The 14,205-nt window shown below is 44.5% G+C and overlaps 1 protein-coding gene across 1 annotated transcript in view; it reads right to left on the reverse strand.

Moving 5' to 3' along the window:
- Window positions 1–4,321: 4,321 nt before the first annotated feature.
- LOC128589139 (transmembrane channel-like protein 3) overlaps window positions 4,322–14,205 on the reverse strand; it is a 49,636-nt gene continuing 39,752 nt past the window's right edge. Inside the window, 7 exon segments of the mRNA XM_053596061.1 lie at window positions 4,322–4,585; window positions 4,587–5,166; window positions 6,075–6,237; window positions 6,240–6,329; window positions 7,940–7,982; window positions 9,114–9,192; window positions 9,892–10,017. Of these exon segments, the coding sequence (XP_053452036.1) occupies window positions 4,322–4,585; window positions 4,587–5,166; window positions 6,075–6,237; window positions 6,240–6,329; window positions 7,940–7,982; window positions 9,114–9,192; window positions 9,892–10,017 (1,345 nt within the window).

Here is a 14,205-nt window from a genome sequence, read left to right on the forward strand (position 1 = left end):
AGAAATGACAACTCTGGAGATTCCATTGATCCTACAAGGTCCCTTAGTGCTCTGGGTCACTCAGTTGTCCACATCAGACCTCAGAGAAGTTCAAGTTGAATTTTAAACAGGTGTGTATGGGGGTAGGAAGCCTGGTAACTTCTAACCCAATCCAAGACCATACCGTAGAAGGGATGGGCAAGTGTCCAAGTGGTCCCGTCTTAAAAGGCTCCCAAGAGAGCGCAGTGTCTGCATGCCACTTAGATGCTGGATGGAGAACTGTGGTGTTGAACTGAGTTGTCTCAGGCAGGTGCTATGGACACCTCGCACCTGCACACGTGCGGTGCTTATCGCTTCCTCGTTACTCTGCACTTCTTCCCACACACTGTCCTATGCACTTTATCTCTATAGGGCCATTTACCCCTCACACTGATACCACAGCACCATGAGGTAGATCCGGCCCCCTGTATTTTACAGGTTAAGAAAATGAGGATCACATAGGGTGTCCAACAGCAAATGACAGAGCTGTTTCAAACTTCCAGTTTCTATTTCCAAAGGTCCCGCGTTTACTCATCGGCTTTACTACCTCCTGCTTCCTGAGCACATGCAGCGTTTACCATGAAATGTGGGAACATGAAGATGTCCCCAGCCTATAGCCGCTGTGAAGCAGGGAAGCACGTGGGTGCGCACAGAGCGGCTGGGAATTCTGCCTTAGCTGGGGAAGCTTGTCTTTCAGAGATTTGCAGCAACCTCTTCCCTAAATTTCCTGGCATTTACAAATTCTGAAACATGGAGTGACTAAGGGAAGCCTAAGATATTTACTAAACTCCTCCTACCGAGAGGGAATTCACCCTTCCTATTTAATGGGTACAATTGTCTGATCTTTTAGACGCAAGTGGAATTTGTTATGTCGGTGTTTGGGGGAGAGATTTTTAATAATACTGTGGATCACGTCCTCTTTAATAGTTTTCTAAAAGAGCAGAGATGCACACCTTCACCCCCTGGATCGTTACTAACATACAAAGCAGTATTGTGAAACTGCAGTTATGCAAAGGCAGTTTGACCACGTAGGTTTGAAGCTTTCTGTTCGGCAACTTCGTTAAGGGTTAGAGTTCAGGGAATGGAGGGGAATGACTGAAGAACATGCCGTGCTTTTGTCAGAAGCTTTATGGGCATCTGTTCGTGGTGAGGATGACTCCTGTCAATAGAAATGTGAGCAGAGGGGTTGAACAGGCTGTTAATTCACAGAGAAGAAATGCAAATGACCTGCCAACTTAAGGAAAGAGCCTGACAATAAAAGTGCAAGTTCATCAAATAAGGTGGTGTAGTTTTTTTAAAAAATCAGATTGGTAATAATGATTTGTGTCAATGTCAAGCCTTGGAGAGGATGTAAGAAAAGTGGCCATCTCAATCACTGCAGAGGGAGCATACACGGTGGGTGGGGGGGTTCTGGACTCAGGAAGACCAGTAATGAACATGCTCCTCCCTCCTGAGTAGGGGTTGCTCTTTTAGGACAACCAGTAGCCATTTCTAAGTAAACTCTGGCACAAGTGCATCAGAAAACACATAAACATGTTTCGTGTAACACTAATAGAAAAAAGAAGTGGAAATAACGTCAACGTCCATCAATAAGAAAATGGATAAATATTATGTAGTTTATTCATACGATGAACTACTACTGAGCAGTCGTAATAGGTGAGTCCAATCTATGTATTTCTTTGATAGACCTGAAAAATATGAATACACAATCATACAGTACAATTGTAAAATGCGCTTACACATTGTTTATGGATGCTTACACACATGCCGTGCACCTACACACATGCAACACAGCCACTGTAAACACTTGATCAATTGGATATGCTACAACCCCGGGTAGTGTGAGGAGAGTGAGACTTAGTGTGAGGATTATGGTGGGCTTTCATTAGATCTCTAATATTTTGTTTATTACTAATAATAAAATGGGTAGATGGAAATAAAAAAAAATTCAACAGTTGATGACCCTCATAGCGGAACATCAGTGCTTGTCACACTAGTATTTGCACTATTTTCCAATTAAAGACATGACCTAATGTAAGTGTCAGCGTGGGTGCGAGCTGTGCTGTGCACTGAAGGGTGAGACTCATGCTTTGAGCCCGGGGCGTGTATCACCCACGCTCAGGTCTTCTCAGGAATGTCTCAGAGCTGCCTGTCCTCGAGTCCTAGTGGATGGGGGGTGCCTCGTCACTGCCACAGGTGCTCCCACAGGTGCAACAATGCCTGGGAGAGAGAACCCTCTTCCTGCAAACCCCATCATTCCCATGGTATTGTAGAGCATTTACTCTTGAGTAGACTATAGCCTGTTGGAATTACCAAGGCAGAACATGTGAAAATATGTGTACTCTTTTTCATAAATTTGGGGACATCTTAATCTGTGTATACTTTTAAAATGGCACTATTTATACTGAACATTTCTTTCTGATCATAATTGGTAATAAATCGTGGAATATTCTCCTGTGACCGTGTCATTTGTGATTCATTCATTAATATAGTTTATTAATTGAGTCATCTACCCACTCAGATCCAGCTAATATTTATTAGGTATTTGTGGTAAGCCTCCAAGATTGCTGCCTCCTGTTACCCATGTCCTGTGTGATCTCCCCTTGAATGTGCCAGAATTGGGAGTTTGACGAGATTTTACTCCCAGAGATAGTGAAGGTGAAGATATAATTTTAAAGATATAATTAAGATTCCTGATCAGATAATTTTGAATTAATCAAAAGGGAGATTATCCATGTGGTCTGACCATTATAATCAGATGACCCGTTCTTAAAAGAGAGTTAAGGCCGTCACTGGAAAAAGAGATTTGAAACTGAAGAGCTGCTCTCTGCTGGCTTTGGAGACATAGGCTGCCATGTTGTGGGGAGTGGCCACATGGCAGGGAAATATGGGCATCCTCCAGGGACTGAGGGCCGCATTCCTGGAATCTCAAGGCAATGAATTCTGCCAACAATCACAGGAGCTTCAAGCCTCACATAAGATGCCAACTCTGTCAATGCCTAGATGACAGCCCGGTGACACCTAAGGACCCAGCTAAACTGGGCCCAAACTGCTGTCCCTTGGAAACTGTGACATGATCGACTGTGTTCTTTTAAGCCACTTTGTTGTGAAGCAATAGAAAATGATCATAGTATCTATTATATGTCAGTTACAGGGGATGCAGACATGAATAAAATACCATCCTTGCTCCAAAGACAGTCTAGTCTGGTGAAGGAGACAGAAATGTCAAAAAGACACAATTTAGAGTGAAAAGAGTTATCATGGAAATATGAATCAGGTGCACTCCTGGTTAACCACAGAAGATTGGCCACAAACAGCTGCCCAAACCCTGCATAATGCCAGAAAAGGGACCAAAGGCCGTCAGCTCTTGAAGGGGAAGGCGATGTGGAAAGGTGACGGATAGCTTCTCTTCTGGACAGATTGGCTGGGAGGTGCAAATGTGGCATTTTCTGTGCCTGTGAATTCCTCCTCCACCTACCACAAGGAGGAAACCTGTTGGCAGTGGGAGAAAATGAGGTCAAGAAACAGAACTAGAGCAGAGAAGTCACAGAGATATTTCTGGGATGTTTGATGCCTGGGCTACCTGCTGGCCCAGGTCCAGCTCAGTTCCCAGGGATCTGCTTTTCACTTAAACAAGCCAACAAACCTTAAGGGTAAACCTTGGGTTATTTCCAGTCTAAGTGTCCTGGAAAATTAACTCAGATAGATTAGTAAACAGGAAAAAATAAGCTCTTGATAAATTCCATTCCAGTTACTCTCCTCATTACTAATTTGGCGATTCCTACCAATTTAAGCATTGCAAAATCTTTAAGGGCTGCCACATAATTTTAAGGTACTTAATAGGGAGGACGGACTTTTTTTTTTTGGCTAGGGCTGGGTTTGAACCCACCACCTCCGGCATATGGGGCCGGCACCCTACTCCTTTGAGCCACAGGCACTGCCCAGGATGGACTTTTTTATAGGTTGAAAGCGTCACATTCAAACAGTTCACATGTGTCATTAAGGACATGCGCAGACATCTCAGGGGAGGCTCCTGCAGGCAGGGTGAGATGTGTGGCTTGCCTGTGATTTATAGCCACTGAGAGGTTGAAAGAGAGCCACAGAGATGAATGTCTTGTTTGTGGTTGCTGTGGAACAGGTAGTTGTAGTCCTGGCAGTCTCAGGGCCCCAGCCAGCCCACAGAACATGCCTGGACGTGCCTTCCATGTCTCAATCACGTCTCTTTCTAGAAGGGGAGAGTACATGTGCTGGCCCAGCTCCCCAGCAGGGGCCTGAGCTCCACGCATGGGACCCCAGAAGATTCCTAAACATTTGAACAAATCAAGTTGTCCAGGTCCAGGGCCAGCTCCGGCCTCGCCTGGGCCTTCCTCCTGCTGAGCTGGCCCATAGGCCTGGGGAGCCTGTCCGGGCTATGGATAACCTGCAGGTACTGGTCAGTGCTGCTGTTCTGCTGGTCACTGCTGGATGCCATCGACATGGAATCAGATTCTGTGAGAAGTGGCTCAGACCTGGGTTTCACTCTGGGCCTCAGCGGGTGCTGTGGGTATCGAAAGTGTCGGGAGCGGGGGCTTTCTGTGCACAGGTGTAGCCCTGGATAGTTGGCCCTCAAAACCGTCATTCCAAGCCTGGTGGCACACCCTTCCTCGGTGCTCCGGGGCCAGGGTCTGGCTGTCTGCCCTCTCACCAGTGTAGAAGTAAGGAGCCCGGTGGAGGTCTGTGAGCGAGTGTAGGGGGAATGGTTGCTCGATCAGATCCCCCCTTGGCATTGCCTCCTCTTCCTCAGTCAGCTGTGGAGAGGCAGGCTGCGGGGAGACCCGGCGCACACACGGTCGCAGGCTTTGGGGATACATCTCCACAATATCACCTGAGGCATCTATCTCGAAAAGTCTTTCTGGCCAGAAGGTTGGATGGATTTTCTTGTGAGAATCGTGTTCATTAATTATATAGTATCTGGGGGTTAGGGGCCTTTGACCCCGTGCCACCAAGGCTGAGGCCCTTGGTCCATGGAGGGAAGGGCTGACTTGGCAGAAGTCTTTCCAGAAAAGAGGCTCTGAGTGAACATCTTCAATGTGCCTTGCAAATGTCACAGGTGTGTGCCATCTGCTCTTGTGAAGGTCCCCTGTGCTGGCACAAAGACCACGTGGGTACCTGTAAGACAAAGGTGGCTCAGTAGCCGTGGCCTGCATGGTCTCAGAGCCTCTCTCCTGAGCACCGTGAGAGTGAGGGCGGCAGCCCGCTCAGTATCCACACTGAACCTAGTTCTGAGGACCATGTGCATAGAAATATTTGGGGAGACAGTGCCAATCCCTCCTCTGTGTCAAGGCGCCTCAGAGCCGTGAAGAAAATGCTTCATACAGCAAGATTTCAAGTTCTTTGCTTACTTAGTGATTTTCTTAAAAAAGAAAATGACAACCCCTGTATTTTATCTAGATTGCTTTCACTGTGCTACACTCAGAATCAATGTGACTCTCCATATGAGTCTGGGCCAGCACAAATCTGTTTCCTTCATCTTTCCAGATACACTGTCTCCAGTAGAGGAAGCAGCGTTCTACTTTCCTTTCATTCTATTCTTTTTGTTTTAACAGTATTTCTTTTGCACAAGACTGAAACAGTTGACCCCCTATCATGCATAGATGATCTTGCCAGTAACTTGACCAGCCTGGAGCTAAAATATGGAATATCTTGCCAATATATGGCCAGTCTGGAACTAAAAAATAAAAGATAAACAGCTAAAAAGGAATTGTATTGACTTAGGTTATAGAAATGTTTAACCTAGTTTGGCTGGAATGTTTGCTTACAGGTTACATAGCCTAGGAGGAAAATTTGTCTTGTTTGACAAATTTTGACACTGCCTTCCCCACTGCCTCAGTTTCTCTTCAGCCCCACCTGCTACTGTCTCCTGGCCCCATGGCCTACTGGAAGAATTAGAATTTAAAGAGCAGTTGCCTCCTGAAACTGTTGAGAACTTCAAATCCCTGATGGCCCTTAAGCCTCCCCTTCCTGTGGCCCCACACTGGAAGGGGCCAGCCTTCCTGTGTGCCGAGGCCAAGGCTCACCTGTTAGCACGGTGCCCTGGGCTGGATTTGGACCCACCAGGAAGAGGTGAGGTGGGAGCCCTGGGCCCTGGCCTGGGGCTTGGCGGCACAGACTGGGTGACTGTCTCCAGCCTGCTGCTCTTGCTGCTCACTGAGCTGAAATTGGTCACATTGCCATTGTTTTGGGTGTGGCCGAGTGCGCTGAGGACAGCTGGCTGACACGGTCACTGTCATTTTGAAGCCTCTTGGCGCTTTCCTTCTGGGTCTGGATCCGGGCTGCAGGGAGAGGGAGACTGTGAGAAGGTGACACATTCAGCTGGGATGAATTACCAGAGGTCCCACAATCAATTGGCTTCACTTGCAAATACACCTAATCCACGGGCAATAAATAGTCTTTACTTGAAATAATTTCATTTTTTTTTTTTAGGCTGGAATTTTTTTTTTTTTTTTATTAAATCATAGCTGTGTACATTAGTATGATCATGGGGCACCATACACTTGGTTCATAGACCGTTTGACACATTTTCGTCACACTAGTTAACATAGATTTCCTGGCATTTTCTTAGTTATTTTGCTAAGACCTTTACATTCCACATTTACTAAGATTCACATATACCCTTGTAAGATGCACTTGAAATAATTTCATCCCGACAAGTTGGAGCTGGGCTTGTAGGTGGAACCTGACGGAACTAGGGGTGTCCCGGGCATCATCTGATGTCCCTAAGGGGCAAAGCATGTATCTGGCAGCTTTGGGACTTTAATGCTTTCTCTATACAATGGATATAATGAATACAATAAAATAAACCGCAATTATGGTTTTTTTGCAAACAGTTCACACAGCATTCTATTATTCAAAAAAGATGTGGCCTTAAACTGGGAAATTAACACTCAGCTAGTCTACGCAGGTCCTGGCTTTTGAAGGTCATGTGAGCTAAATTATGTTCAGTGAGCAAGTCACCCTTGACAATCACAGTAGAGTTTTATAGCATGAGCCACAGTCATTTTCCTTATTCACTGTCCTTTACAGGCTTCTCTCTGAAAAGCTGGTGGAGCCAGCATGACCCTCAGGCCTCGGGGTTCCCTCTCAGTCAGCATTTGCCTGGAGGAGAGTAGGCTCCTCCCAATGAGCTCCGCGTCAAACCAGCTCAGAGAATTGGCCCTGGAGCCTGGCTGGTTCCCAGAAGCACACCTTTGAACTGCACCTGCCCACTGTCCTTTCTTCACACTGCACTTCTGCTCCTCAGGCCCTCATTCTTTCTCCCCTAATGATACCAGAGGGGGCCCTGTTTGTCCGGGCCACTGTGTGGGAGCCTCATTCAGGAATCTTCTCTGGCACTGCTCTGCAGGGATGGGACAGAGAGGACAGCACCTAGGGAACTGCACCCTGGAGAAGGGACACAGCGGGGGCTCTTGTAAGGAAGAGGTGGGCCACCCAGAGGAAGTCCACAAGAGGGAACCAGAGAAAAATGTGCTTTGGGCTTCTCTCCAGCTTAACGTGCCTCTTTCTCTCTCCTAATTCAAAATTTCCTTCTGATTTTAGTTCTATTTGGGGGTTATTTGCATGCTTGGATATGATGTAAAAATTGAAAATTTAAACCAACATTTATATCCCTAGGTTATACTTTATTGTGCCTAGTTGATTGTGTGCACAATCAACAATAAAACTACAGGTTATCAGATTGGTAGAGTACCTCAAACTACCTTAAACTGCTATATTTCTAAGCAGCCACTAACTTGAGACATCAGATGTCTGCATTTTTTTATTTTTTGAGACAGTCTAAAGCTGTTGCCCTGGATAGAGTGCTGTGGCATCACAGCTCAGACCAACCTCAAACTCTTCTGTGTAAGCCTCCCAAGTAGAGATATCTTCATTTTTAAATACTTACCTTCTACCATTTGGACAACCTTTTTCTTATCTTCTGATCTTGCCTAAAATGTAAATGATAACCATGTTTGTTGTGGATTTAAAGGAAGCAGCAACAAATATTATTTTGGGGGGAAATGATTTATATGCCATTGCTCTTACCCTGCACGTGACTAAATTTCTATTGTGTTGCCCCTGAGGACATTGTGCTCTGGGCTCTGGCCTATCATGTGAGTGAATAAATGCAGGCACCTGAGAGCTGAATTTCATGCTTGCTGGGTTTTGTTTAGGAACAGCTTACTGATAGAACATGTTTAGAGTCTACCAGTAATAGTTTGCCTGATCATGAAGAGAAAATTACGGATCAGTAACACTGGAGATGGTGTAAAAATGCCCTTTGCAGCAATAAATGAATTTCTAATTTGACTTTTTATAAAACCAGTGTGTGCTTTTTTGGTATGGATTGAGTCAGGGGAGATTTTATTTTTATTTTTATTTTTTTATTTTTTTAATGTGAAAAGGTGGAAGGAGTGTTTTTCATGGTGGTCTGGGGCTGGGTGAGGCTGGTGAGGCATCCAAGATGCAGGGTACCAGGAGGCGCTCACTCGTTCTCTGGGCTGTGGAAGGGAAGGTCAGCACGACCCTGAGGGAGCCTCCTTCCATTTGCCCTCACCTGCCTCACCCCATCCTGGCCTGGAAGAGCACATGGGGGAAGCAGGGGAAGAGAAACAGGAAGATCTGGGGAGCGCTCACCTTCTCTGATTGCTCTGAGAGATGGGATGTAAGTTCCAGATGGGAGAAAGGTAATGACAGCGAGAATTTAAAGGTTGAAAGAGGTGAGTCTTTGGGCTATTGGGCTCAGATGTCCATGTTGACAAGGGCTGGGAAGGGGCCCTTTCTCTCCTCTGCCAATCTGTCTACCAGAGCCCACAGAAGTGCCTGGCACACCAAGGGCCCTGAGTGCCACAGGAAAGGCCCTTGGAGAGGAGAAAAAGGAAGAGTGGCAAATGTGAACCATCCCCGGGTATTCTTAGAAATCGTTCTGGGAGATCTTGAGGGTAGCGGCCTTACGGCATAGGACATGGCCAAGAGTCACAGTAACTTGGAGCTAGGACCTCACTTGTATTTCCACACTAGCCAGGTCTCAGCGCGTGACTGACACGCACTCACGACAGCACAATTCTTTTGATACTTGCGTTTTGGATCTGCATTCTGAGTTGGTGGTTGCTGAGCTTCAGGGACCGTGCGATGCTCTGTAGGTAATAGATGAGCATGCTAGGGCAGAACAGCATGACAGTGAGTCCCGCAGCCGGCCGGCGGCCCTCAGGTCTCTCTCCTGCCTGGGGGTGGCAGGAATAAGAGGCCAGATGTGGCTACCACTGACTCCACCCCCAAGGACACAATGTCTCAGAAAGTTCTCAAACCAGTGAGCACGGGAAGGGGCCGTTCTCCTTTACTTCCTCTGCATTTCCAGGCCCCCCACCCCATTGACCTAGCATCCTGCACGGAAAATGGCAATAGGAAGATAGGAAAATGTGGGAGGCGTTCTACAGCGTATCAAGCTGTGAGTTACAGGATTCACTTGCTTTTGTTTTTTTCCTTTAAGCCAAAATGAGCCAGATTGCTTTTTAAGAGTATTTACATTTCTGGAGAATAAGATAATGAAAATAATGGCATTCACACTCGTTATGGGGGGTCACCATAATTGACCAAATGCTGTTGATGGATCAATGACCACCTGGATGGCAGTGGAGCACTCCCTCCCCACCTCTGATGAGGTCCGGTGACCATGGCTCCATGGCACAATACCTTGTGTGGCTGTGCTGTGTGACTCAGGGTCCCTGCTTCAAACATTAGGCTTCATAAGTGATTTTTGAATGAACTAATAAATTTTATACCATTATTAGAAAGCAATGTGCTCTTGTTGGCCAGACACCCAAAAGTGTCCCCAGAACTCACAGATGTGGTACTCACAAAAGCAGCAGCACCGCGGGCAGGATGACCACCGGGCTGCTGATGTGTCCAGCCACAGAGCTGAACCACACCAGGAAGTCCTTCTCAATTGTCTCTGAGACAATGTCATAAATTTTCTCTTGTCCACTGTGAGAAAGAAAAACACAACTCCAGATTTTGTTGCTCTTGGACAAAGGATGCTACTGGACATCAAAGAGTAAGCTGGACACCCAGAGTCCACTACATAACGTTGGTGTCATATGGAATAGTCGTTCAGTCCACAGGGAAGATGGAAGACAGGTTTATCCATTGGTTAACACCACAACATTATAAATGACAAAAAAAATCCCATTGCTCACACATGTGTGTATGTGTTCCCAGAGAGCACACAAAGGTAAACTGAATGTTACATACATGTCGGATCAGAGCTGATGTAAAACAAATGCTAGGTGGAGCTAACTCTAAGGATTTCTACGTGGGGACAGCTAGATAATGAAGAACAAAAGGTGAAGTGGACTCTCTTATAAAGCCTTTGGGTTTTGACCAGGTAGAATTTCTCTGTAGTCCAGGAGCAATGCTGGACTTTTTCATTTTAAAAAGTCTATCTGTTTTTATTTATTTTTTATTTATTTTTTTATTGTTGGGGATTCATTGAGGGTACAATAAGCCAGGTTACACTGATTGCAATTGTTAGGTAAAGTCCCTCTTGCAATCATGTTTTGCCCCCATAAACTGTGACAAACACCAAGGACCCACCCCCCTACCTCCGTCCCTCTTTCTGCTTCCCCCCCATAACCTTAACTGTCATTAATTGTCCTCATATCAAAATTGAGTACATAGGATTCATGCTTCTCCATTCTTGTGATGCTTTACTAAGAATAATGTCTTCCACTTCCATCCAGGTTAATATGAAGGATGTAAAGTCTCCATTTTTTTTTTTTTTAGAGACAGAGTCTCACTTTATGGCCCTCGGTAGAGTGCCGTGGCCTCACACAGCTCACAGCAACCTCCAACTCCTGGGCTTAAGCGATTCTCTTGCCTCAGCCTCCCGAGTAGCTGGGACCACAGGCGCCCGCCACAACGCCTGGCTATTTTTTGGTTGCAGTTTGGCCGGGGCTGGGTTTGAACCCGCCACCCTCGGTATATGGGGCCGGTGCCCTACCGACTGAGCCACAGGCGCCGCCCAAGTCTCCATTTTTTTTAATAGCTGAATAGTATTCCATGGTATACATATACCACAGTTTGTTAATCCATTCCTGGGTTGGTGGGCATTTAGGCTGTTTCCACATTTTGGCGATTGTAAATTGAGCTGCAATAAACAGTCTAGTACAAGTATCCTTATGATAAAAGGATTTTTTCCTTCTGGGTAGATGCCCAGTAATGGGATTGCAGGATCAAATGGGAGGTCTAGCTTGAGTGCTTTGAGGTTTCTCCATACTTCCTTCCAGAAAGGTTGTACTAGTTTGCAGTCCCACCAGCAGTGTAAAAGTGTTCCCTTCTCTCCACATCTATGCCAACATCTGCAGTTTTGAGATTTTGTGATGTGGGCCATTCTCACTGGGGTTAGATGATATCTCAGGGTTGTTTTGATTTGCATTTCTCTAATATATAGAGATGATGAACATTTTTTCATGTGTTTGTCAGCCATCCGTCTGTCATCTTTAGAGAAAGTTCTATTCATGTCTCTTGCCCATTGATATAAGGGATTGTTGGCTTTTTTCATGTGGATTAATTTGAGTTCTCTATAGATCCTGGTTATCAAGCTTTTGTCTGATTGAAAATATGCAAATATCCTTTCCCATTGTGTAGGTTATCTCTTTGCTTTGGTTATTGTCTCCTTAGCTGTACAGAAACTTTTCAGTTTAATGAAGTCCCATTTGTTTATTTATTTTTTTTGTAGAGACAGTCTGACTTTATGGCCCTCCGTAGAGTGCTGTGGCATCACACAGCTCACAGCAACCTCCAGCTCCTGGGCTTAAGTGATTCTCTTGCCTCAGCCTCCCGAGTAGCTGGGACTACAGGCGCCTGCCACAACACCCAGCTATTTTTTTGTTGCAGTTTGGCCGGGGCTGGGTTTGAACCCGCCACCTTTGGCATATGGGACCAGCGCCCGGCTCACTGAGCCACAGGTGCCACCCTGTTTAATTTTGTTGTTGTTGCAATTGCCATGGCAGTCTTCTTCATGAAGTCTTTCCCCAGGCCAATATCTTCCAGTGTTTTTCCTATGCTTTCTTGGAGGATTTTTATTGTTTCATGCCTTAAATTTAAGTTCTTTAGGCATCTTAAATCAATTTTCATGAGTGGGGAAAGGTGTGGGTCCAGTTTCAGTCTTTTACATGTAGACATCCAGTTCTCCCAACACCATTTATTGAATAGGGAGTCTTTCCCCCAAGGTATGTTCTTGTTTGGTTTATTGAAGATTAGGTGGTTGTAAGATGTTAGTTTCATTTCTTGGTTTTCAATTCGATTCCAAGTGTCTATGTCTCTGTTTTTGTGCCAATACCATGCTGTCTTGACCACTATATCTTTGCAGTACAGACTAAAATCAGGTATGCTGATGCCCCCAGCTTTATTTTTATTACTAAGAACTGCCTTAGCTATACGGGTTTTTTCCAGTTCCATACAAAACCCAGAATCATTTTTTCCAAATCTTGAAAGCACGATGTTGGTATTTTGATAGGAATGACATTGAATAGGTAGATTGCTTTGGGAAGTATAGACATTTTAACAATGTTGATTCTTCCCATCCGTGAGCATGGTATGTTCTTCCATTTGTTAATATCCTCTGCTATTTCCTTTCTGAGGATTTCACAGTTTTCTTTATAGAGGTCCTTCACCTCCTTCGTTAGGTATATTCCTAGGTATTTCATTTTCTTTGAAACTATGGTGAAGGGAGTTGTGTCCTTAATTAGCTTCTCATCTTGACTGTTATTGGTGTATACAAAGGCTACTGATTTGTGGACATTGATTTTATATCCTGAAACATTACTGTATTTTTTGATGACTTCTAGGAGTCTTGTGGTTCTCTAAGTATAAGATCATGTCGTCAGCAAGGAGGGAGAGTTTGAGCTCCTCTGCTCCCATTTGGATTCCCTTTATTTCCTTGTCTTGCTTAATTGTATTGGCTAGAACTTCCAGCACTATGTTGAATAGTAAAGGTGACAGAGGACAACCTTGTCTGGTTCCAGTTCTAAGAGGAAAAGCTTTCAGTTTTACTCCATTCAGTAAAATATTGGCTGTGGGTTTGTCATAGATAGCTTCAATCAGTTTTAGAAATGTGCCACCTATGCCTATACTCTTCAGTGTTCTAATTAGAAAAGGATGCTGGATTTTATCAAATGCTTTTTCTGCATCTATTGAGAGGATCATGTGATCTTTATGTTTTCCTCTGTTAATAATGGTGGATAACGTTTATGGACTTGCGTATGTTAAACCAGCCTTGCATCCCTGGGATGAAGCCTACTTGATCATGATGAATGACTTTTTTGATGATAAGCTGTAATCTATTGGCTAGGATTTTGTTGAGAATTTTTGCATCTATGTTCATGAGTGATATTGGTCTGAAATTCTCCTTTTTGTTTGGGTCTTTTCCTGGTTTTGGTATCAGGGTGATGTTTGCTTCATAGAATGTGTTGGGGAAGATTCCTTCTTCCTCGATTTTCTGGAATAATTTCTGCAGTACAGGAGTAAGCTCTTTCTTGAAGGTTTGATAGAATTCTGGAGTGAAGCCATCTGGACCAGGGCATTTTTTGGTTGGAAGATTTTTTCTTGTTTCTTTGATCTCAGTGCTTGAAATTGGTGTGTTCAGGAGCTCTATTTCTTCCTGGCTGAGTCTAGGGAGAGGGTGTGATTCCAAATATTGATCCATTTCCTTCACATTGTCAAATTTCTGGGCATAGAGTTTCTGGTAGTATTCAGAGATGATCTCTTGTATCTCTGTGGGATAAATTGTTATTTCCCCTTTATCATTTCTGATTGAGGTTACTAGAGATTTTACTTTTCTATTCCTTGTTAGTCTGGCCAATAGTTTATCTATTTTATTTATTTTTTCAAAAAACCAGCTCCTTGTTTCATTAATTTTCTGAATGATTCTTTTGTTTTCAATTTCATTAATCTCTGATTTGATTTTGGATATTTCTTTTCTTCTACTGAGTTTAGGCTTAGAGTGTTCTTCTTTTTCCAATTCCATAAGATCTCTTGTGAGGTTGTTGACGCTCTCTCTTTCTGTTTTTCGAATGTAGGCATCTAAAGAGATGAATTTTCCTCTCAAAACTGCTTTTGCAGTATCCCACGGGTTTTGGTAGCTTGTGTCTTCATTGTTATTATGCTGAAGGA

Source organism: Nycticebus coucang, chromosome 6 (genome assembly GCF_027406575.1).
Source record: "Nycticebus coucang isolate mNycCou1 chromosome 6, mNycCou1.pri, whole genome shotgun sequence".
Lineage (NCBI taxonomy): Eukaryota > Metazoa > Chordata > Mammalia > Primates > Lorisidae > Nycticebus > Nycticebus coucang.